The 22,436-nt window shown below is 38.1% G+C and overlaps 1 protein-coding gene across 2 annotated transcripts; it reads left to right on the forward strand.

The window, feature by feature from the left end:
- Positions 1-541: 541 nt before the first annotated feature.
- Positions 542-18,997, forward strand: LOC119083128 (multidrug resistance-associated protein 1-like). Of its 2 annotated transcripts, none has more exons than XM_037192763.1 (21): positions 542-746; positions 8,116-8,412; positions 8,489-9,058; positions 9,346-9,455; positions 9,521-9,873; positions 9,937-10,079; positions 10,141-10,278; positions 10,343-10,475; positions 10,541-10,636; positions 10,709-11,119; positions 11,179-11,401; positions 11,466-11,542; positions 11,600-11,699; positions 12,405-12,528; positions 12,700-12,904; positions 12,971-13,191; positions 13,259-13,476; positions 17,528-17,769; positions 17,837-18,095; positions 18,160-18,541; positions 18,602-18,997. In XM_037192763.1, exons 1-21 carry the CDS (start codon positions 717-719, stop codon positions 18,821-18,823), a joined length of 4,554 nt encoding a protein of 1,517 aa, XP_037048658.1. In that variant the 5' UTR covers positions 542-716; the 3' UTR covers positions 18,824-18,997. The 2 variants fall into 2 exon arrangements, with proteins under 2 accessions (XP_037048658.1, XP_037048659.1); XM_037192764.1 differs by having other exon boundaries at positions 11,466-11,539.
- The last annotated feature ends 3,439 nt before the right edge of the window (positions 18,998-22,436 follow it).

Consider the following 22,436-nt stretch of genomic DNA (forward strand, 5'->3'; position numbering starts at 1 on the left):
CACAAAACTAAATCAAATTTGGAAGGCCAAAGGTTTACAGATCTTTTGATCGATCTGATTATTTGCTAACTCGGTACAGTCAGGCCCTACCCTTCACCACTTGTCTGTATTGACTGTATTTATAATTGAAATGAAAATATGATTTCTGTGTACAAAATTAAGGTGAAACAATAAATCGAAAATGAAAATAATGAAAACTCATCGGTCGCTTGATGTGGATTCTTTCACGGGTGCGATAAGAACAGCTCATACTGGTTGATAAAAATTTATATAGAAAAAAAGTGATAAAACTGTGCTGATGGTGTTGAAAAGGGATTTCAGCACACAATCGAACGAATTATTGTTCTTTCCTTTGTACGCACAGTTTCTATCATTTCATTGATAACAGTGACTGGAATAGAGTTAATCAAACCGAATATCATTTACCACACACATTGTGCATGTAGGAGTGTTATCAAATTCGGCTAAATGATTTGCGAAATTTTGGCTAATAATCTTGCCAATAGAAGCTTTTTGCTTATATACAATTCTCGTTGAACGAGGAAGCTCAGTTCAGTCATCAGTGCTAAAGTGATCGGATCAGGTCAAAGTGTTCAAGGTGCTTTCAGTGTTGGAAACGAGTGAAGAATAGATGCAATTTATAGGAATAATTTAGATAGTTTTAGAGTCGAAAAAATATTGTGAAATTTTAAGTTCTTCGTACTTCGTCCACCAGGATGTACGATTTTTGTGGATCGGAATTTTGGGTGAGTGGATAGTAATCATGGTACTACATAATATGGTCAATCCATCCATCGCAGTAGTGTTTAAATGTTCCTAATTGATCACGAAAAACTTCTCGAATTTTTCATTTTTCAATGAATTGTTACACATTCGTAGACAATTCATAAATCAATTATATTACGAACGTAGATGTAGGTCTCGATTAAAAAATATCTCGCTCTCTCTTTATGTTTCTTTATTGAAAATTTGATAATTTTTTTTATGTTATCTCGTTATCATTACACCAGTCGATTCGAACGAGTCGAAAGATAAGTGATTGAATTTCGCGTTGTCATGAAACGTTGTTTAATTACATCAGAGCGTAGATATGTGTATACAACCGAAATGTGATTGCATGCCTTCGGGGTGAGAAATTAAATTTAAAATCCTTTAAAACACCGTGGTTGCACCATAGTTTTCCATTGGTAAAGTCATTGGTCATCGATATTGTTAGAGATCAGTCAAATTATTATCATTTTGGAAAGGGATGAGTAGTCAAAACCGATGTCCAGTCATTGGATTATGTGATGAAGTGAGTCACGGTATATAGTCACTTTACCGGTGAAATTCATAATAAAAACCAAAGTTTAAATGGAGCGATTTTTCACATCGACCATCGACGTTAAAAGTAAATCTGAGCAAAATGAATCGCTTTTTTAAAAATGAATTAACCCTTCTAGAGGCATTTGTCTTTTTTTGTCAGATTTAAAAAAGTGGTAACGTTTTGAGCACTGCCGTAGAACCGTTCTTTGTTCCGATTTAAATTTCATATAAAATTATTGAAAACGTTGAAAGTTTGAAGGACTAGACTTTGATGAGCAATAAAAACATAGCTAACGCCGACCCGTACGAAACACCTATTCGTATCAAAAGCCTTTACTGTGAAACTCTTCATTTCTTTTACTTCATTCTCTACTGAAAAGCTATTCGCCCTTTACAATCACTTACATTATCCACTCTTTGCCTTGTTAGCATATACAAATAAATTGCCGGAGGCAATATAGACAGCCCCGTACGAAGACAAATTTCATAAATTCCTATTTAAACAGCTATATACCGCTATATTTTCCTATAAATAAACATTTCACAGATGAATATGCTATTATATAGCTCTACTAGCACTGTTTCCCGGCCTTCGGCCGGGTCGTACTGTTCCCAGGGTTATTTATCAAAATAAAGTTTCCTTACTTGGTTATCAACCCTACATGTGGTATTTAAAAATTATCATTACAATTCTGGCTTCGCGTTCCGAAATTTAATTCTACGCTTATCGTGTTTCGATTTTTAACTCTACACTTCTAGCTTTCCGGGATTCAACTCAAAGTTCTTGCATTCAGAGATTCAACTCTACGCTTCCAGTTTTCCAAACTTCGAATTTTAATTCTACATTTTTAATGTAATCATAATCTCAATCCTTAATTTCGTTTCCCTTTCAAAATCATAATTTTCATTAATTATCTCTCTCTTACTTTCTTTTTTGCTCTTTTTAATCACACAAACGAAAATTATCAACAATCGTTTCTTTAAGTAAATTCTAGATTAAACAAAGTTTCATCGATTAAAATGTACAAGGACGCCATGTTTGATTTTGCACTTAGCTATAGCATTTGCCATAAAATAAAAAAAAAAATTTTCCCTCACATCGGCTTTCCTTTTCACCTCTTATATCTGACAGTTATCCGCACTTCATCCTCTAGTTTCCCGGCCTTCGGCCGGGTCGTACTGCACTGTTTTCTCGCTTGGGATATGCACTGTTTCAACCGTATTTATTTTGATATAACTGAACTGGTATTTAAAATAGTACTAATACTTTAGGTAGTGTTAACATTCCGATTCCTGTAATTACCAGTAATCGTTCTGTTATTCGTAATTTTACTGATACCAAAATCATGTCTACATGAAATTGTTCAAAAAATTGTACACTTTTTCTGAAAACTGATTTAGTTTACTTTTTCGTTTTTAAGTTATTTTTTCTTATGTAATAATTTGCAGAGATTGTTGGTTTTTTGCATAAGATGTTGCTTCAATAAAAGTTTTAAACAAAGATTTTTTAAGACGGGACGTGTATCTTTGAAGGTATCTTTGACATGATTTAAATCCTTTAATCGGGCGCTACAAATAAGCGCCATAATTTCATTTAAATATTCATAGCTAAATGTGTCAAAGCTTAACCAAACACAACGTTCAATTCAAGACAATCATTACATAAGGGGCCTTTACAGTTTGCGCACTATTTGAATGACCCCTTAAGATGCTTAGATATTTTTATTACTTATAGTAATATCTGACATTGGACAAACATTTAGGAATAATTTCAGATTTTGTTTTGACGCGTGCGAGAATTACGTATGCTGCTTTTCGAACTTTACGTACCGAGGCGAAGCATATAAATCTGTTATAAAACTCATCGTAAGTTATTGTTTGATTTTTTACTTCGACTAATCCTCGGGTCAAGAAATTTCTCACGAAAAGACGACTTCCTTGTTTTATTCAGTTACTTTGAATTGAATTTTAATGTTTGATAGAGTTTTAGTAATTTATCCCTGTATGAAGCACACTTTGGAGAAAAGAAATTTATGTCCTGAAAACTTTTTGAAAAACGCACTCTGAGGTCCTGCCAGCTAATTTATTTGAGCTAAATTTTGACAATCCGAATGAGGTCCAGATACTGTTTTCGAAAAATGCCATTGAAAAGCATTTTTCAAAATCGTCCTCGGCGGCGTAAAAAGGTGTGCCGTCGGAGACCGTTTTTAAAAAACGGCTACGGAGGGCTGACCGGTTAAATTCTCTGATTTTGGAAAACGGTCTCGGAGGGCTGATCGGTGATACATCGGAGTTCAATTTAAAAAAACGGCCTTGGAAGGCTGAGCGGCTGATCTGTCGGACGTCTATTTTGCAAAACACCCTCGTAGGGCTGTCCGGCTGGTCTGTCGGATGTCGATTTTAAAAAACGGCCTCGGAAGGCTGACCGGCTGATCCGTCGGACGTCTATTTTGCAAAACGGCATCGTAGGACTCTCCGGTTGGTCCGTCGGAGGTCGATTTTAAAAAACGGCCTCGGAAGGCTGACCGGCTGATCCGTCGGACGTCTATTTTGAAAAACGACCTCGTAGGGCTGACCGGCTGATCCGTCGGAGGTCGATTTTGAAAAACGACCTCGGAGGGCTAACCGGCCGACCCCTCAGAGGTCGATTTCAAAAAATGGCCTCGCAGGACTGACCGGCCGACTTCTCGGAGGCTGGGTGCCCCCAGGTGCTCCGAGGTGCTCCGTGGTGCTCCGAGGTGCTCCGAGGTGCTCCGTGGTGCTCCGAGGTGCTCCGAGGTGCGCCAAGGGGCGTCGTGGTGCGCCGATGTTCAGATTTATATGTATAGATATGCCTGTATATAGCTCAATATAGCTGTATATAGGTATATATAGATGTCCGTATATGGAATCCCTGAAACCCCACACACATAACAAATTATTTCCATGTTAACAGAAACTCTCTAAGTACCATTTTTCCCAAGATATTTCACTTTTATTAAAATCCAATATGGCCACCGGCAGCCATTTTGTTAGGAGACCGGAAATAGTACCGACGCTTTACATTCGTTAATACCTTTCAAACAAAAAAAAAATCATGAAATTCGGTCAAAATTTACTCGAGATATTGACAAAATACTCCACGTTCACTGTACGGCCGAGTAGCCAGATAAGAGCTCACTCCAAGAGACCTAGCTCACGCTCCGGAGAACATAATTTCAAAAACTTTTTTTTCCCTGATTGGTACGGTCAATACCTATCTAATAAAGCTAAAACAGACGAAATATGTTGAAATGTGGCCGACCTACAAGCAAAAACTGCTTGCCGCCCTGTGCCTGTTTCACACCAAGGGGTCTAACTCACGAGTCGGTCATCCGATTTCCATAAACTTTTTTTTTGTCGATCGGCATTGTAAATAACTTTCATTTGATGTATCACTTACCAGTGTAACGTTTGAATGTCCGGAGATATCTTCGAAAATCCGTAAAGCACTTATTGGGCCACAGCTCGGGAAGGGTCGATCAAAATCACTCATCTTCGAACTTAGCCTGTCTTTTGACATTACCAAACGGGAAAAAAAAGAATTTTCAAAATCGGATGCGTTTTACTCAAGTTATCGTGCAGACGGACAGACGGACATTTTTTTTCACTGATTTGGCATCTCTAGACAACCACAATAGGTTTCCCCTTACTCAGGGAGTCCAATTCGACGTGTTACGGATGTATGCGTAAACGCATAGGACCCCAGTACTTCGTACGGGTCTAAAAAGAACGGTACATTTTAGAGCATGCATAAACAACCAATCTATAGCTGAAAATAAAGAGTTGCATCGATTAAGGTGAAATAAAATGCAACTCCTTCGAATCAAGTTACAATATTTATTTGCTTCAATCTTACATCTACTGGATGCTATAACAGAATGAAACTTAAAACTAATTGAATCTCCGTTGTAACCTTACATAATAGTCATTCACGCTCATATGTACGTTCAGAAAGTTACACAAAGTTAATGTCAGATGGCTCTCCTATCAGTTAGTTCTCGTTAGTATAACACTTATCTATTTGAATGTTCGCAACGGTTTCCGAACCAAAGGAGGACAATTTCTTTACAAAAATTATTACACTCACGGAATTTTGAAAACCGACATATTTTCTGTTTCGTGATTTACTGTTTTTTTTATGAATTTTGGATGTATTTTTATATGGAGAAACAGAAACTCAAGTAAAACACAGAAATAGAAAATGTGTCGGTTTTCAAAATTCCATGTGTGTACAGATCAGGATAGTAAAGTATTTAACGATTTATTTAGTGTCCTATTATCTCGTTCTGTCATGTCAACCTACGCACCTCCAAGAGAAAAGGATTTATTTTTGAGGAATCTATTTTATTTAAAAGCAACTTAATTTAATTAGTGCACTCCTAGTAGGGATCAAGATGTTCAAAATGTCGAAATGGGAGACTGAAATCGGTAAATTATTGGAGAGTTAACAATTCCATATGAATTCCCTTTATTTATTCAACTGTTAGATATAGTTATGATGCGATGCCTCGACTCTTGCCGTCTGCATAATAACAGTTTTACTGTTCACACTATTAATTCACTAGCACTGTAACCCGGGCTTCGCCTGGTATATACTGACAATCTTAGCCACACTGACATATTACATTCAAGTGACACTCCAAGTACACCGACACTACCAACAGCACTGACACTCCTGAGACCATGCTGAGACTCAAAACATCACTGACACTTGTAACCATGCTTACATTCCCAACCACAATGTTTTCAGCATACTGAAACTCCTACAATTTCACATCTAATCACAATGACAAACCTAGTCATACTGGCACTTCCTACACCACACTGACACTCCCAATAACACTGAAATTCCCAACATAACTATAACTTGATCGAAGATTTTGAACATCCTTTCAGAGTTTGTCGTTTATTCTTGCTGTCGTTGTCGATAACAGATGACAGCCGTCTGTAACAGATCAATAGCATCGTTGTGATCCCGTAATATAAGTGACAATGTTTTACTCTTGCCCTAACTTCGATCCCACAAATAAAACCGTGTAATTACACTGTCATAAATCATGGAGGAAAGAAATTTTATCACAGAAAACCCCAAAGTTTAGAGATTTTGAATTCGGTCCCGTTTGCAGGTTTGGAATCTTTAATGTGAAAAATAGAAAATGAAATCACAAACCATAGAACAGCAGAACGGCGACTCTTTTGTTCACATGTTCGACGACTTTCTGCGTGCATGGTACTTGTCGTAAATTATTAAGTCTTTGTGCAATTTCACAATGGACATGAAGTTGCATCAAATTGCATAATGTCAAAATCTATCACGCATAGAGACACAGACCCTCTCTACCGACAACAGCTTAGCGACAAATAACAAAACAAGAATAGCCCAGCTGAAGCCTGGTGAGGTCTTTTTTCATTTTTTTTTCAATTTCTGTTTACTACTAGCTTGGTTCTCATTCAAGTACCACTTTGGTATTCAACTACCAAATTTTGGAATTATAAATAGGCAAGCGAGCCGATTAATTTCATCAGTCGGTGTGCAGCTCTCAAACAGTAAACATATCTACAACATCCGTATTAGTCAACTACCACGTTGGTAGTCAACTACCACGTTGGTAGTCAACTACCACTTTGGTAGTCAACTACCACTTTGGTAGTCAACTACCACTCTGGTAATCAACTACCACTTTGGTAGTCAACTACCACTTTGGTAGTCAACTACCACTTTGGTAGTCAACTGCCACTTTGGTAGCCAACTACCACTTTGGTAGTCAACTACCACTTTGGTAGTCAATTACCACTCTGGTAGTCAACTACCACTCTGGTAGTCAACTACCACTTTGGTAGTCAACTACCACTTTGGTAGTCAACTACCACTTTGGTAGTCAACTACCACTTTGGTAGTCAAGTACCACTTTGGTAGTCAAGTACCACTTTGGTAGTCAAGTACCACTTTGGTAGTCAATTACCACTTTGGTAGTCAACTACCACTTTGGTAGTCAACTACCACTCTGGTAGTCAACTACCACTTTGGTAGTCAACTACCACTTTGGTAGTCAACTACCAAATACTCGATTTATAAATAGACCAGCAGGCCGAATAATTTCGTCAGTCGGTGTGCGTCTCTCGAGTAAGAAACATCTGTGCTGCTATATAGTTTGGGGGTCTAACTACCAACAACTACCAAACTTTCAAATTGCAATGTCTGCTATGAGCGATCGGTTACCAGACAACAATAATAATTGATTTGCCTGGTGTTGGTTTGCTCATAGTAGCATTGCAATTCTAACTTTTATCAATCACATTTGATTTGTGACACAGACGGACGGACGGACAGATGAAGTGCCCACAATAGGTCTTTTTTTCCTATGGAAAAAAGACCTAAAAAAATGTTTGAATTTGTCGCTACGTTTCTTATGCAAATTACGAAAGCTCTAAACATATACCACTGAATAGACAGTTTGCGCGAATGACGTATAATTTGTAAGTCAAGTTGGAAATTATTTGTCACATCTTCTCTTGTATGAAAGGTTGTATGGATGGTTACTTGTAGTTTCAAACTTTTATCAGTTGACTTATAAATTATAAGTCATTTGCGCAAACTGTCTAATAAAAACCAGAAAATTCCCGGAAAGTCCATCATTTTTCGACTCAAAAAGACATGGAATTTTAGTGTAGATCGTGAAGTAAATTCAATTTTTAAGATTCCAATGTACAGAGAACTTTCCTCATCTTTGTGTCTACCATCATTACCAAATTAATCGTCACCGCTTTAATGTGAAAATTCATTTGTAGGATGCAGATTTAACATGGAACACCGAGAATCCATTCTTCCCGCCGTGCTTCGAAATGACTGCACTGGTGTGGGCACCATGTGTGTTTTTATGGGTATTCATACCGCTTGAAATATATTACATAATATCGAGCAAGTATGCCAACATACCATGGGGACTGTTGAATATATTCAGAATTGTGATTACGGCTCTTTTGTGTGCCATCGCATTATCCGATTTAATTATGGGAATCGTAAGAGCAGGAGACGGAGCGTATGATGTACATATTGTGACACCGGCTGTTAAACTGATATCATTTGTGAGTCAATTATTTTTTGCGATACGAATGAAGAAGGGGAAATTTCAGCAATGACAATATGATTTTCGTTCAACAGTTACTGACGGCCCTATTAGCGTATTTCCATCGTACGAATGGCATTATGTCGTCTGGTTTAATGTTTTTCTTTTGGTTTTTCCTCGTTCTGTTCGGCCTACCACAATATCGAACCGAAATCGTTCACTACATGGAACGGAGTGAACGGGACGAGCTCACATTCGGTACAGACGAGATGTCATGGGCAGACTATCAGTTTTTGAGCTACATGATCTATTATCCGCTGATCGTTATACAACTGGTGTCGCAGCTATTTGCCGATAATCCTCCGACCGAAATGAAATATGAAGAAATTTCGTCGAAGACTCTGAATCCCAACCCGGAAATAGAATCTAGTTTCATTCGAAAATTGTTGTTCATTTGGTTCGATCCATTGACATGGCGTGGCTTCAGGAATCCGTTACAAGCAGAGGATATGTGGGATATTCGACCGGATGATACGTCGCGTGAATTGGTACCCGATTTCGACAGGCACTGGTTGGATAGTGTGGCTAAGGGCGAGCGACAAAGACAAAAGGAAAAGCTTAAGAAGAACAGCAAAGACACGAATTTGGATAGCAAATCGACAAGGGTATGTGGAGCACGAGGGGGAAACTACGCGAGCAAATACTGGGATAGGTGCTTTTCTATCGTACAACGCCTAAAAACCTTAGAGAGACGAATTTGTGAGAGAATTTAATTTCTCTCACAAATTCGCCTCTAAGGTTTTTATGCGTTGTACGGTAGGATTGGTGACCAATTGAAGGAAATAGTGATACCAATGGAAGTGGAACATAGTTTGCTCGCGTAGTTTCCCCTCGGTATTACACTGTTTGTTAAGAAAGAAATCCTCTCAACGAAAGATTGTCACTCACGTAGGGAAGCGTGATCATTCCACTATTTAAATCATTTGGTGGCCCATTCTATTTCGCTGGATTCCTCAAACTGTTGATTGACGTCCTGTCCTTTGCGTCGCCACAAGTGTTAAGGTACTTGAAGGAAATTGGTGTTTGTTTCCGACTCTGCAGTAATTTCGTTTTTGTCATAATTTTAGTCTGCTCATCGCATTCACCTTCTCGGACGATCCGTTGTGGCACGGAATGATTTTTGCAGTGGCACTATTTTTGATATCATTTATCACATCCCTACTCAACGGACAATATCTGTACCGATGTTTCTTGGTTGGATTTAGAATTCGCAGTGTGTTGATCAGTGCCATATACCGGAAGGCTTTGACCATCTCAAATGCAGCCAAACGTGACACAACAGTTGGAGAGATTGTCAATCTTATGGCGGTTGACGCCCAACGTTTCTTTGAATTGATCCAGTACATACACATCATTTGGGCGGGACCACTTGTGATCGCATTGGCCTTGTATTTCTTATGGGACATCCTTGGCGTGGCTGGTAATATTTTTGGTTTAAAGTCAGTGTCGCAACAGCTCCTCAATTTTGAACTATATTCCTCAGTCATGGCCGGCTTGGTTGTAATGATACTGTCTCTTCCTCTGAATGGTTTCGTAGCCACCAAATTGAAACATTTCCAAGTCAAGCAGATGACCAGAAAGGACGAAAGAGTGAAACTAATGAACGAAACGTTAAGTGGTATCAAGGTACGAGACGAATTCCAATCAATTTTGATCATTCAAACGTAACCCACACACTTGTCGATAGGTACTTAAACTCTACGCATGGGAGATGAGTTTCCAGGAAATGATTCAGGCGGTCCGTAACAGGGAAGTGAAGGTCATTTTACAGGCGGCTTACATGAATGCGGTGATTTTTATGGCCTGGAATGTTCTTCCGTTTTTGGTAAGGAAATTCATTGCAAACCGAGATAACGCACTGAATACTAACGCTTCGTTCCGTGAAACAGGTCACATTAGCTTCCTTTGCCACATATGTACTCATGGATGAGACAAATGACATCAACGCCAATACAGCCTTCGTTGCACTTTCACTCTTCAATATTTTACGAATGCCAATGACAATGGTGCCGCTTCTAATCAGTATGTCCCAACTCAGTAGAATCAAATTGAGAATTGAAATTGAAGTTCCATTCACTTTTATGCAGGTATGCTTATGCAGACGTGGGTATCAATCGTCAGAATCAATAAATTTTTGAACAGCGAGGATCTTGATCCTGAGGCGGTGCAGCATCTTAAAGATGGTAATTGTTAAGACATATCTTGAGATATGTCGACAAGATCGTCAACTTCATCAATTCCTTCCTTTATCTCAGAAAATGCGCTGAAAATAGAAGACGCAACATTCTCGTGGGAGGCCGATGATGCAGTGCTGAAAAGTATAAATATATCGGTCGGAAAGGGCAGTCTAGCAGCCGTTGTCGGGCCGGTAGGATCCGGAAAGAGTTCGTTGATCTCGTCGATACTGGGAGAGACAGTTAAGAAAAGTGGAACATTAAACACTGACGGTACAATGGCATTTGTTGCCCAACAAGCTTGGATCCAGAATGCTACGCTCAAGGACAATATTCTGTTCGGAAGATCCTTCGACAGTGCTTGGTACAACAAAGTAATAGACGCTTGTGCGTTGACGCCTGATATCAAAATGTTGCCGGGCGGGGATCAAACAGAAATCGGTGAAAAGGGCATCAATTTGTCGGGTGGTCAGAAGCAGAGAGTTGCTTTGGGTAATTATTCAAATGCTGGCCGACGTGTGTACCAACCTGAAACGAATTCTCAATTTTAGCGAGAGCTGTTTACAGTGAGGCCGAGATTTATTTACTCGACGATCCGCTGAGTGCAGTTGACTCTCACGTCGGCAAACACATATTCGAGCAGGTTATCGGTCCTAGTGGAATCTTAGCTGGCAAGACGAGACTTCTGGTTACACATGGCATTTCATATCTTCCGTTTGTCGACACGATTTATGTCATGAGTCATGGTGAAATCACTGAAAATGGTCGTTACGAGTGAGTATACCTTTAGTGCATGTAGTTATGAATCGACGACTGATTTTAATGAAATTTTGAACAGCAAACTGATTGCACAGAAGGGAGCCTTCGCCGATTTTATTATTGAACATTTACGCGAAATGGACGATGATGAAGATGGTAAGCGAAATAGATTTCCGATTTCATTTCCGAGCTCATTCATAAACGAACTTTCAGAATTGAAAGAGATCAAGGAGGCGTTAACGCCAAGCGTGAATGGTAGCATAATATTCGAGAGGGCGATATCAGTTCGATCGTCTGACACAAAGATGAAAAGGTAATGACCCGATACGATTTAAGAGTGATATCGCCAAATCTTCAGGTGATTGGGAAACAAGCGGTCTCCGATTTTAATGAGTGATAGCTCGTTGGATTCGTCTTTCAATTCTGGCAGTTGGGCCCTCAGACAGAAGGAAAAAATCTACATTTTGGCACCAACTTTTTTTTCAAGACTTCTGTAGGCTTGCAGCCCAAAAGTACTGGGTTCATTTATATGTGCAACGATAGTGGGTGAGGCCAGCTACAACACCCCGTACTCAGTTCCGTGGTACATCGAAGCTGCAGAGAAGTCGGACTCTCCGAACATTCACTATATTTCTAGTCATAACTCTAGTGGATCAACTAGCACCAAGCGGTGCGTATACTCTACCTGTAGGTCTTTTCAAGGCCGACAATCGTACAACATTACAACAATTTAAAATAATTTTTTCTTGAGTTATTGCCGGAAAACTGTTTTCGGTACCCTCTGACATGTCGTCACTTTTGAGCGCTTTTCACAGAAAACATTTTTTTAAAAGAAAAAGTGAAAGACACGTATTTCCTAGAATTGAAAGACGAATCCAACGAGCTATCACTCATTAAAATCGGAGACCGCTTGTTTCCAAAGTTAAAAAAATCACCTGAAGATTTGGCGATATCACTCTTAATAGTCAAGTCGATTGCTCGGTAAAGCGGACTAATTGAACGTAATTTTTTGATGCAGAGCATCCATTCGAAGTTCTAAACGAAGTGGCGGCAAAAAGAAATCACTCACCGACACGACTATTATTAAACCAGCCGACGACGGACGAGTTCTCATTCAAAAGGAAGAATCAGCAACAGGCAGTGTAAGTTGTTCACTTGATTCGGTCTCTCTCAGAACAGTTGTTTCTCGATGTTTTGCTTATTAGAACCAGAGAAATGATAACAGATGGCCCACTCGCGGAAGCAACGCCATCTATTACAATTTCTATGGTTAGAACTGCCATTCCCGTAGTAAACGATTTTTCGATTTTTAGGTGGGCATCGGCGTTTACGTACGATATTTCAAAAGTATTGGCTTGCTTTTCTCATTGATTATGCTCGTTGGTACAATTGGTAATCAGGCCTTTTCAATCTATTCGAATACTTGGTTATCGGAGTGGGCCGACGATAAAAACTCCACCATTCCAGCCACACGTGATCTGTATTTAGGAGTGTATGGAGCCTTGGGAATCGCTCAATGTAATTAATTGAACAATCCGTCCCGTGAATGAAATAATCAAAAAAACAATATTTGTTCGGTTACAGCGATTACTCTGTTTGCGACGTCTATTGCAATGGCAGTAGGTTGCGTTTACGCAGCAAGAAATCTTCATGACAATTTACTTCACCAGACTATGAGACTACCTATGGCATTCTTCGATACTACTCCGCTCGGACGTATAGTCAACCGATTTTCAAGAGATGTCGATGTGGTCGACAACATCCTTCCGCAAATTATGCGAATTTGGATAATGATGATATTCAATGTGAGTCCTGCAGTGCGGCGTATGCACGATACCAAATATCAATTTTGTTTTTTACGTTAAATTTCAGACACTGGCTGTGTTCATAGTCATCAGCATACAGACACCAATTTTCATGGCCGTCGTCGTGCCCATTTTTATTTTGTATTATTTGATACAGGCATTCTACGTGGCAACGTCACGACAACTGAAACGCATAGAATCGGTGACGAGAAGTCCGGTTTATTCGCATTTCGGCGAAACAATTACTGGCCAGTCAACGATTCGAGCATACAATGCACAGTCAAGGTAATTTCATCAGAAGAATTATTTGATAAGACATATCGTCGACCGCACTATGAATCAGCTAGTCAACGCGACGGTCCTCTTATGCAGCCAAATGTATACTTATGTTAAGGCAAGGAGTAGGTTACATTGGATGCTGCGAAAGTAGTTCATTACATGAGGTAACAGTTTTGTGATAAAAGCAAAGTCACTCGTGTGGTGTTTGAGCGACAAGCATCGAAAAGACAGTTAGCGAAGTTGTTTAAAAAAACACGAGTGAGTTTGCGAGTATCACCAGGCTGTTTCCGAAATTAAAGAATTACGTAGCAGCATCTAATATATTCTGGTTCATTGCCTGTCCCATGCGAAAGTTGGTTATCACAAACGAATTGACGGAAAATGAATTGAAAATACTCTTAGTTGTAATGGATCATTTTGGCAGGAGACAAACTGTTGTGTAATGGCCAACTTTCGCATGGGGCAGACAATAAAACATTTTTCATAAATCACCCTGGCGAAGACAGTTTAGGTGCCATTCCTGTTCCTAAAAGCTTACCCTATTTTAGAACCGAAATTGAAGTTTATATTATGATACGAAGGTGAACCCAGATCTGTAGTTCAAGTACTTTCCACGAGGAAACATACATTGGATGGATTTAAACTAAGGCCCGGAATCGGTCGACATAGGTAAAAAAAAATGATTCGACCTCAAAATTCGGGTCAGGTAATTTCATGAAGACAAACCTGACCTAACCTGATTAAGGAATAAGGTTTAGCTGAACCCTTGTATGAAATTGAAATTTACATACAAACGTTTTCAAGTAAACCTGACCTGACAAGTCGAACCTGATGATTGTCTTCAGGTTTCCGGTTAATTTAGGTCAGGTCGATATTGATTACATCAGATTTAGGTCAAAACAAGTTTTTACCTGCACCTGACTTGTTTCAACCCTTAGTTTACACTATTCTTTAGCAAAGTTCTGCAGAAGTGTCGATAGTAGTCACCTTCTATGCAGAATCTACATTGCAGATAGTTTCAAAACGATTGGAATCTAATTTTTCAATTTGTTTGCTACTTATTTGAATTTTAAAGTCACATGCGCGAGTACTGTCTCTTAGATTTGACTACATGGATTGGAAGAAACGACATTAAAAAATTTAACTGAAACTGATTGGAATTGAAACCGATTGGAACTGAACGTGATTCGAAAATTTTTACCTGACCTGAATTTACCTGAAATCTGAAAATCAATAAAAATTCAGGTTAAATTTAAGAGCGCTCACCCCTTTGCAATTTTGTAGCCTACATTTCTGCGCAAAAATATTCGTTTTTTGATGATTTCTCTGAACCAAAATCTTTTTTTTGAAAAAGTATGCAAAAATGTGTTACTTTTAAGGGAAAAATTGGTTTGTGGTCGATAACTCAACCCACTTGGAGACACCTTTGCAAAACACATAAATTTACACATTTGCAAAGGTTTCTCCAAGTGGGTTAAGTTATCAACCACAAACCAATTTTTCCCTTAAAATTAACACATTTTTGCACGCTTCAATGGTTTTTCAAAAAAAGATTTTCGCTTAGAGAAATCATCAAAAAACGATTATTTTTGCTCACAAATGTAGGCTACGAAATTGCGAACGGGGTGAGCGCTCTTAATGTTATATCTGAAAACTGATCTGATTTCCCTGAATTTTTATTGGTTTTCAGATTTCAGGTAAACTCAGATGAGTTCAATTCACATTCAGATATCTTCAGGTCGACTTGAATTGCAGTTTAGGATACGACAAGTTCCGCGTCTTACTTTATTTAATTGATTTTGGCCTTTAAGAGGCATCTGTGCGTAGCTAAAATTGCAGCCAGATTTATGTGTTTTCAATTTACTTTGCCGTGATCACACAATGTTTTCTTGTTGACATGGGATATAGCGGCGGATTGATCCGCCGCTATATCCCATGTCAACAAGAAAACATAGCCAGATTTATGTGTCTCGTATTTCATTTTTGATAATATCTTTTCATCAGAATCCTTTTTGAAAAATGTAGGACCGCAATAACGACCACGAATGTGTTAGATTTAAACAAAAATTAGTCGGATGACCAACGTCACAGCTTAACGAAATTTTCATAAATAGTGGACCTGCTTAGGCTGAAAAAAGGGCCTAATCTTATGTCCTTCAAAAATTCTATAGATCTTGAAATATGAAGATGATGTACCATAAATTATGATCGATAATGGTTAAATTTTAGGATCTGACCAGTTCTATAATCCAAAAAGTCCAGAAGAAAACCCAGAAAAACTTGACAAATCCTTCAAATTACTCAAATTCTCGAACTGATACATGTCAAATGGTGGAATTTTAGGAACTAACATAATATAACCTTAACAATCCCAAGAGTCCAGAAGGGAACCAAATAAAACCTCAGAAATCCTTCATGATACTTACGTTCTAGAGCTGGGAACATATTGTACATGTGCAGTGACAAAATTTTATGAACTGACCCACTACCACCTCAACAGTTCAATAAATCGTGAAGAAAATCCAAAAAAAAAACTCAGAGATCCTTCAAAATCCTTAAATTCTAGATCAGGAGATTAAAATTAACGGAAAATCCAAGTTTAGATCGATTGTCATGGAAATACGTGTGATTATTTACTCCAAATAAATAATAATTTCGATGTATTTTTACATGAAGAACATGTGGTGACTTCACTGTTACGGACATATCTCCGGAACGAGTTGCCCAATTTGAATAAATAAAAAACGAAAGCGTAGCTCTTTAAATTCTCTATAAACCTTACAAAGAAATTTTTTGCGAATTTACAGTCTTTATATCGGTTTCAGAGATTTTGCTTTGAGAAAAAAATATTTTTCGACTTTGACCAATTTTTTCCGCCATTTTGGATTCAAATGTCAAAAAATAAATTTCACCAAAAAAAAAATTTTGACTTTTCTCTATAACTTATCCTTTGGAAGTGGATTGACATCTCTTCTCGCTTACGAATGAAAAATCATAGAAAAAAAGGGACATAACGGCCGCTCACCAGAGAACCATTGAGCTGCCGTCTTGGCCCCACATCAATTTAGAATCAGGAATCGATACGGAACAACAGATTCTACATAATTTCTAGATCCACAGATTTGACAGTCTTGATATAGACTGTTATGATCAGAGCGAGAAAACCGAAGACTAGTTATTATAACTTGCCTTGGGGTACTTGTCAAAGTATTTGCTTCTCTATCAACGTGGTACGTTGAGAGCGAGAGGACAGAAGACCAGTTTATTTTAACTTGCCTTGGGGTACTTGTCAAAATATCTTCTTCTCTTTCATCATAACACTCTATTGAATGGTTTTTTGGTTTGTATCCCAGTTACATGTGTGCGACAAAAATTTCGACTGGGAAAAAATTGAAATATTTCATTCAATATAACAGCTGTCAGAGTCTGTGGTACTAGAAATATCAGATCCTACATAAAACAAAAATGTGATAATACCTAATTTTTGATAGCTGTACAACCAAAACTAATTTCTGTTGAAATTTGTGAAAAAGGATTCTGGTGGAAAGATATCATTAAAAGAAAATCAAAATTCAGTATTTAGAATACGCCAAAATGTATGCTTTTCAGTGTAAAGCATCGATGGCTCTTAAAGAATTTTTAAATTCTCTAAATCTTCACTTGGATTTTCCGTAGATAATTGTCCATAGATGGTCGTAAATAACAGCTAAATATACCCAAAACTTACCCTCTCCGCTGAGTCATTGCATCCACCAGTAGTACATAAAATTCAATTTCAATTTTCAAGCATTTTTTTCTTCTTCGTTCTTTCGTATCATCCTTCGACATAACAATGAATATAAAAAGCAATTTTCCAGTGATGAGATTTTCCGTCAAATGAATTTTCATTGCATTATGCTAAATGAATAGGAATTATAGAAGAGATATTCTCTGTTTTAATCTCTTCGTTACGGTACACAATTTTCCGTTTATTTTGACACCGAAAATTTTTGTCAGTTTTGCTTGCGAAATTAATTACAAAAAATGTTCACTTCTTTCCCTTCATCCTTATCCACAGATTTATTCTTGATTCGGAATATCGAGTTGATTTCAACCAAAAATGTACATACCCAAGCATCGTCGCTAATCGGTGGCTCGGTGTACGTTTGGAAATCGTCGGAGCATTGGTTATATTCTTTGCAGCATTGTTTGCAGTACTGGCACGAGACACAATCTCTGGCGGTGAGGTGGGACTATCGATAAGTTATGCCTTGCAAATAACAATGGTTCTCAGTTTCCTGGTTCGAATGACGGCTGAAGGTTGGTCAATTAAACACAAAAATTGAATGGACAAATGTTTAACCATTTTGACGCTCCTCTATCTTAGTGGAAACGAACATTGTTGCAAATGAGCGCATGGAGGAATATTCGAACGAGAAAAAGGAAGCCGAATGGGTGACCAAACACGTTGATCCCAAGTGGCCGGTTAGTGGCGAAGTGAAATTTATCGATTATCAAGTTCGATACAGAGAGAATTTGGACCTGGTCTTGAAGGGAGTAACATTTGATATTAGGGGTGGGGAAAAAGTTGGCATTGTTGGCCGTACAGGTGCTGGCAAGTCTAGTTTAACTCTAGCATTATTCAGGTACACCAGGACATCTTTTTCGTTTGAATCGACCAAATTCAATGTTAAATTTCTCGTTCCATAGAATCATTGAAGCGGCTGGAGGAAAAATTACCATCGACGGCCTAGACATTTCTGACATGGGTCTTCATTCTCTGAGATCTCGTTTAACTATCATTCCACAAGACCCGGTATTATTCTCAGGCACGTTGCGAATGAACATCGATCCATTTAATGCATACACTGACGATGACGTTTGGCAAGCATTGGAACTTGCTCACTTGAAATCGTATGCCAAAGGTTTGGACAAGGGTCTACTGTTCGAAGTAGCAGAGGGTGGTGACAATTTGTCAGTTGGACAGAGACAACTGGTGTGCTTAGCTCGAGCATTACTCAGGAAGACAAAGGTATTGATTTTGGACGAGGCAACAGCTGCCGTTGATCTAGAGACTGATGATTTGATACAGGTAATTGGAGTCGACGATCGGCGGTGTATCAAAAATTTTAATTTTTTAATTCCGCAACAGAAAACCATCCGAAGTCAGTTCAAAGAGTGCACAGTTCTAACAATCGCTCATCGGTTGAACACAATTATGGACTCAGACAAAGTGCTTGTGTTAGATAAGGGCCAGGTAGCTGAATTCGCATCGCCGAAATCGTTGCTGGACAATCGAACTACGATATTTTATGGAATGTGTAAAGATGCCGGTCTTGTCGGAGCTGTGCAAGATCCTTATGGAGTAGAGTAAATAGTGTGATTTGGTTGTTGTACGCGTGTGGATATGAATGGAGTATAACTGTGATTGCAGCAATGATTGGTTGGAAGATTTTTATTTTTTTATGCCATAAGGGGGAAATCTAATTTATTGTAACGTTTTAGATTAAGGCACCAAAGTTGTACATATAAATAAAATAGAGAAAATAAAGTAATGAAGAACAGAAAATGATCCATGGCTCCACTTTACAATTTTAAAAATCCCGCGCCCGCTATACTATCAACAACAACAACAACGTACCGATCATGTCCGGAGCGATAGCGGAGGACTTGACGCAGTCTAACTTCCAAAGAAAGAACCAAATTATTTTTTAAATATTCTCATTGGAAATGCAAAGAAAATGAGCTATCACACGCCTACTAAAGTGCTCGGGAGCCGGAGATATTGCGTTTTCCAAGTCGTCATTTTCAGTACAAATACATGAAAAATGGCATTCTCCAAACAATCAACATCTTTCAACTTACTCTTTATGTTTCTGTCCATCTGTCTATCTATCGACGGGCTATCTCGGAAAGTAGTCAGCAAAACTCCATGAAACATTGCAGGAACCTTAGTCAGGCCATTAGAACTTAAGATTCATTCATCATTACCCCAGGAAAAATCAGAATTTTGTGGAATTAATTAATTTTCGGAACAATTTCTCTCATATAAAAATGTACAGCCATTGATAGTGTTGTGATGATAGTGATGTTATGATTGTTGTGAAGTTGGTTGTAATTCGGTCGAAATTTCAAAATTCAAAGTTTATGAATATTATGGTTTACATGTTGGGTAATTAAAATAAATTTTGTCACTTTCGGGGTATGTTGGGCAGCTCGAAACATTTGGTCAATTTCAGGGTATGTTGGGCAGCTGGAAATATTTGGTCACTTTCGGATAGCTGATTTTCGTCAAATTTTCGAATTTCGTCAAATTTCGTCAAATTTTTGAATTTCGTCAAATTTTCGATTTTCGTAAATTTTTTGAATTAAAACTAAACTGTTCTAAAAAGCAGTGTTGACTACACTTCTAAAACGACTGATATCCCAACAAAAATCTCTTCGAGAAAAGTGTGACGCAGTCTTTGAGGTACAATTTCTAAAATGAATGATATCGCTAGAGTTGACGCTTTCAGCTTCGTTACGCAAAAATTAAATTTTACACCCAATTTTAGTTCAAACAAGCTGGCTTAGTTTTTCTCATCATCTGCCAAATAATTTTTACCAAAAACAAAAATTGACTGGAAATTTTAGAAATTGTACCTCAAAGACTGCGTCACACTTTTCTCGAAGAGATTTTTGTTGGGATAGACTATTATGTTGAGAGGGAGAGTTCCGAAGACCAGTTAATTATAACTTGCCTTGGAGTACTTGTCATTGTATATTTTTGACATATCTTCCAAGGCCAATTTAAATTACTGCTCCAAATTATGTTTTCGCCATTATAGTCTAGAGAGTGTTTAAGTAGAACGACAACCAGCTGAATTTAACTGGTCTCGGACGAGCTGTCGAAAGTTTATTGTTGAAAAATAAAATTGGAAGTCGACAGAGTGCAAACAAAATAAATTTGTTTCGGTTTTCATCAATTTGAAGTGTCACCCTCCAGACCAGTTATATCAAAATATACTCTATAGAGTGTTATGATGAAAGAGAAGAAGATATTTTGACAAGTACCCCAAGGCAAGTTAAAATAAACTGGTCTTCGGTTTTCTCGCTCTGATCATAACAGTCTATTAATTCTTGCTGTTTCATACACTAAAACCGACAAAGTAAAAACAATAATAGACCAGCTGCTGAGGTCTTACTTCTCCAATTATTTGATCTAATCTGATCAGTCTATGCGTAGCTTTCGAGCAATGGACATCTCTGCCAAATATTTGAGTTATAAATAGACAACTTTCGAGCAGTGAACCTGTACATCTGTGTCAACTATTAATTACGTCGATAGTCACCTATCAACTGTCACTGTGATAATCAACAATATCAGATAATCGAGTTATAAATAGACAAGCTGGCAAAATGATTAGATCAGTCGATGAGTAGCTGTCGAGTGGTGAACATCTTAGTCAACTATCGCATATTTGAGTTATAAATAGACAAGCAAACACAATAATTTTATCAGTATGCGTAGCTTTGGAGCAGTGAAACTCTTACCCAACCTTCAAATATTATTGTATCAGTCAACTGTCGAATTACAAAGTCAACATACAATTTCAATCACTCAAGAACCAGCCATTAGGAAACCTCCTGTAGAAGCCTGTAGAAGCACCTCATTTTTTTTCAACTACTTCATTCTCTGCGCTCAATTTTCTATAGTGAAATAACTTCACTTTGGTAAAATATCCATGAAAAGGCATGGCAGTGAAGTTGGTTCACTCAAAAATAGAGCACATTTGAGCTTTTAAGACGAAATGTACCAGAAATGTAATAGAATTGTACAAAAATCTTTTACATTTGAGCTTCAGTTTCCAAACAGCATTTCGCTGTATTAGGAATGTTAATCAAATTCCACATTCCATCCACTTATTCCATTTATCGTCTCGGTTGCCAAGAAGTACTGGATGAATACTTCAGTTTCAAATTCGATTCGAAACAAGTTCATTATTTGTGTTGATCAATCAATTTTGATGTTAATTTTAGTACTTAATAATTACGCACAATGTGCGAATAGAATTGAATAATTGAATTCTATTTAACACACAGTTCATTGTTATGTGCGTTATTTTAGTGACGAAATAGGTATTGATTGTCTGATGTTTATTTGTTCATAGCGCGTATTGTAATTTTGAATGTCAATCTAACGTACAACTACCACGTTTTCGATTTATCAGTAGGCGAGAAGGCAGCATAATTTCGTCAGTCGGTGTGTAGTTCTCGAATAGTAAGCATCCCCGCCGAGAATTAAATTGCTAGTCAATTATAATCGAGGAAGTAGACTTTGATAAATTTTCGAACCGCAATGCCATAGCAGCATCACAATTTTGAATCCAGTTGACAACCACGGCAGAGTAAAATAAACCAGGCAGGAGCGGTTCATTTTCGAAACGTCAAATAAGGGACCTAATACACTGGATGAAAATGAACTCAAATGAACACTGACATAAATCGAAAACTTTTATTCGCAAAAAATTTAGGGCTACTAGATTATTCAGGTCCCTAGTCAAATCACCGCACCTGCCTGGTTAACTTTACTCTGTCGTGGTTGACAACAATCATCTACCGACTATTCTAACGAAAAAAAAGACCTAAAACAGAAGGCGGTAACAGGCATGAGCGCCGACGGAGAAACCTCGGCGGTGGCTAGCCGAAAAAAATTTCTCGGCGGCGGCGAAAAAGTCGGCTTGAGCCGGCTTAAAACGGCTCGGCTGGAGGTTCCTTTTAAATTTTTTTCAAAATAGAAACGTTTAGATAAATTCATGGAAAATGAACTAGTAAGCATGAAAATGAAATTGTACGGAAAGCGAAAATGTAGGTAGATTAGGTTGTTCAAAGTGCAAGTGGAACTGGTCTTGTTACAAGCAAGTCTCTAAGTCTAAGGTTCACTAACACGTCAAGTTTTATTGCCTCAAAACTTGAACTAAATGGAAAATCATGCTCCGGTACACTCA

Source organism: Bradysia coprophila, unplaced genomic scaffold (genome assembly GCF_014529535.1).
Source record: "Bradysia coprophila strain Holo2 unplaced genomic scaffold, BU_Bcop_v1 contig_561, whole genome shotgun sequence".
NCBI classification, from domain to species: domain Eukaryota; kingdom Metazoa; phylum Arthropoda; class Insecta; order Diptera; family Sciaridae; genus Bradysia; species Bradysia coprophila.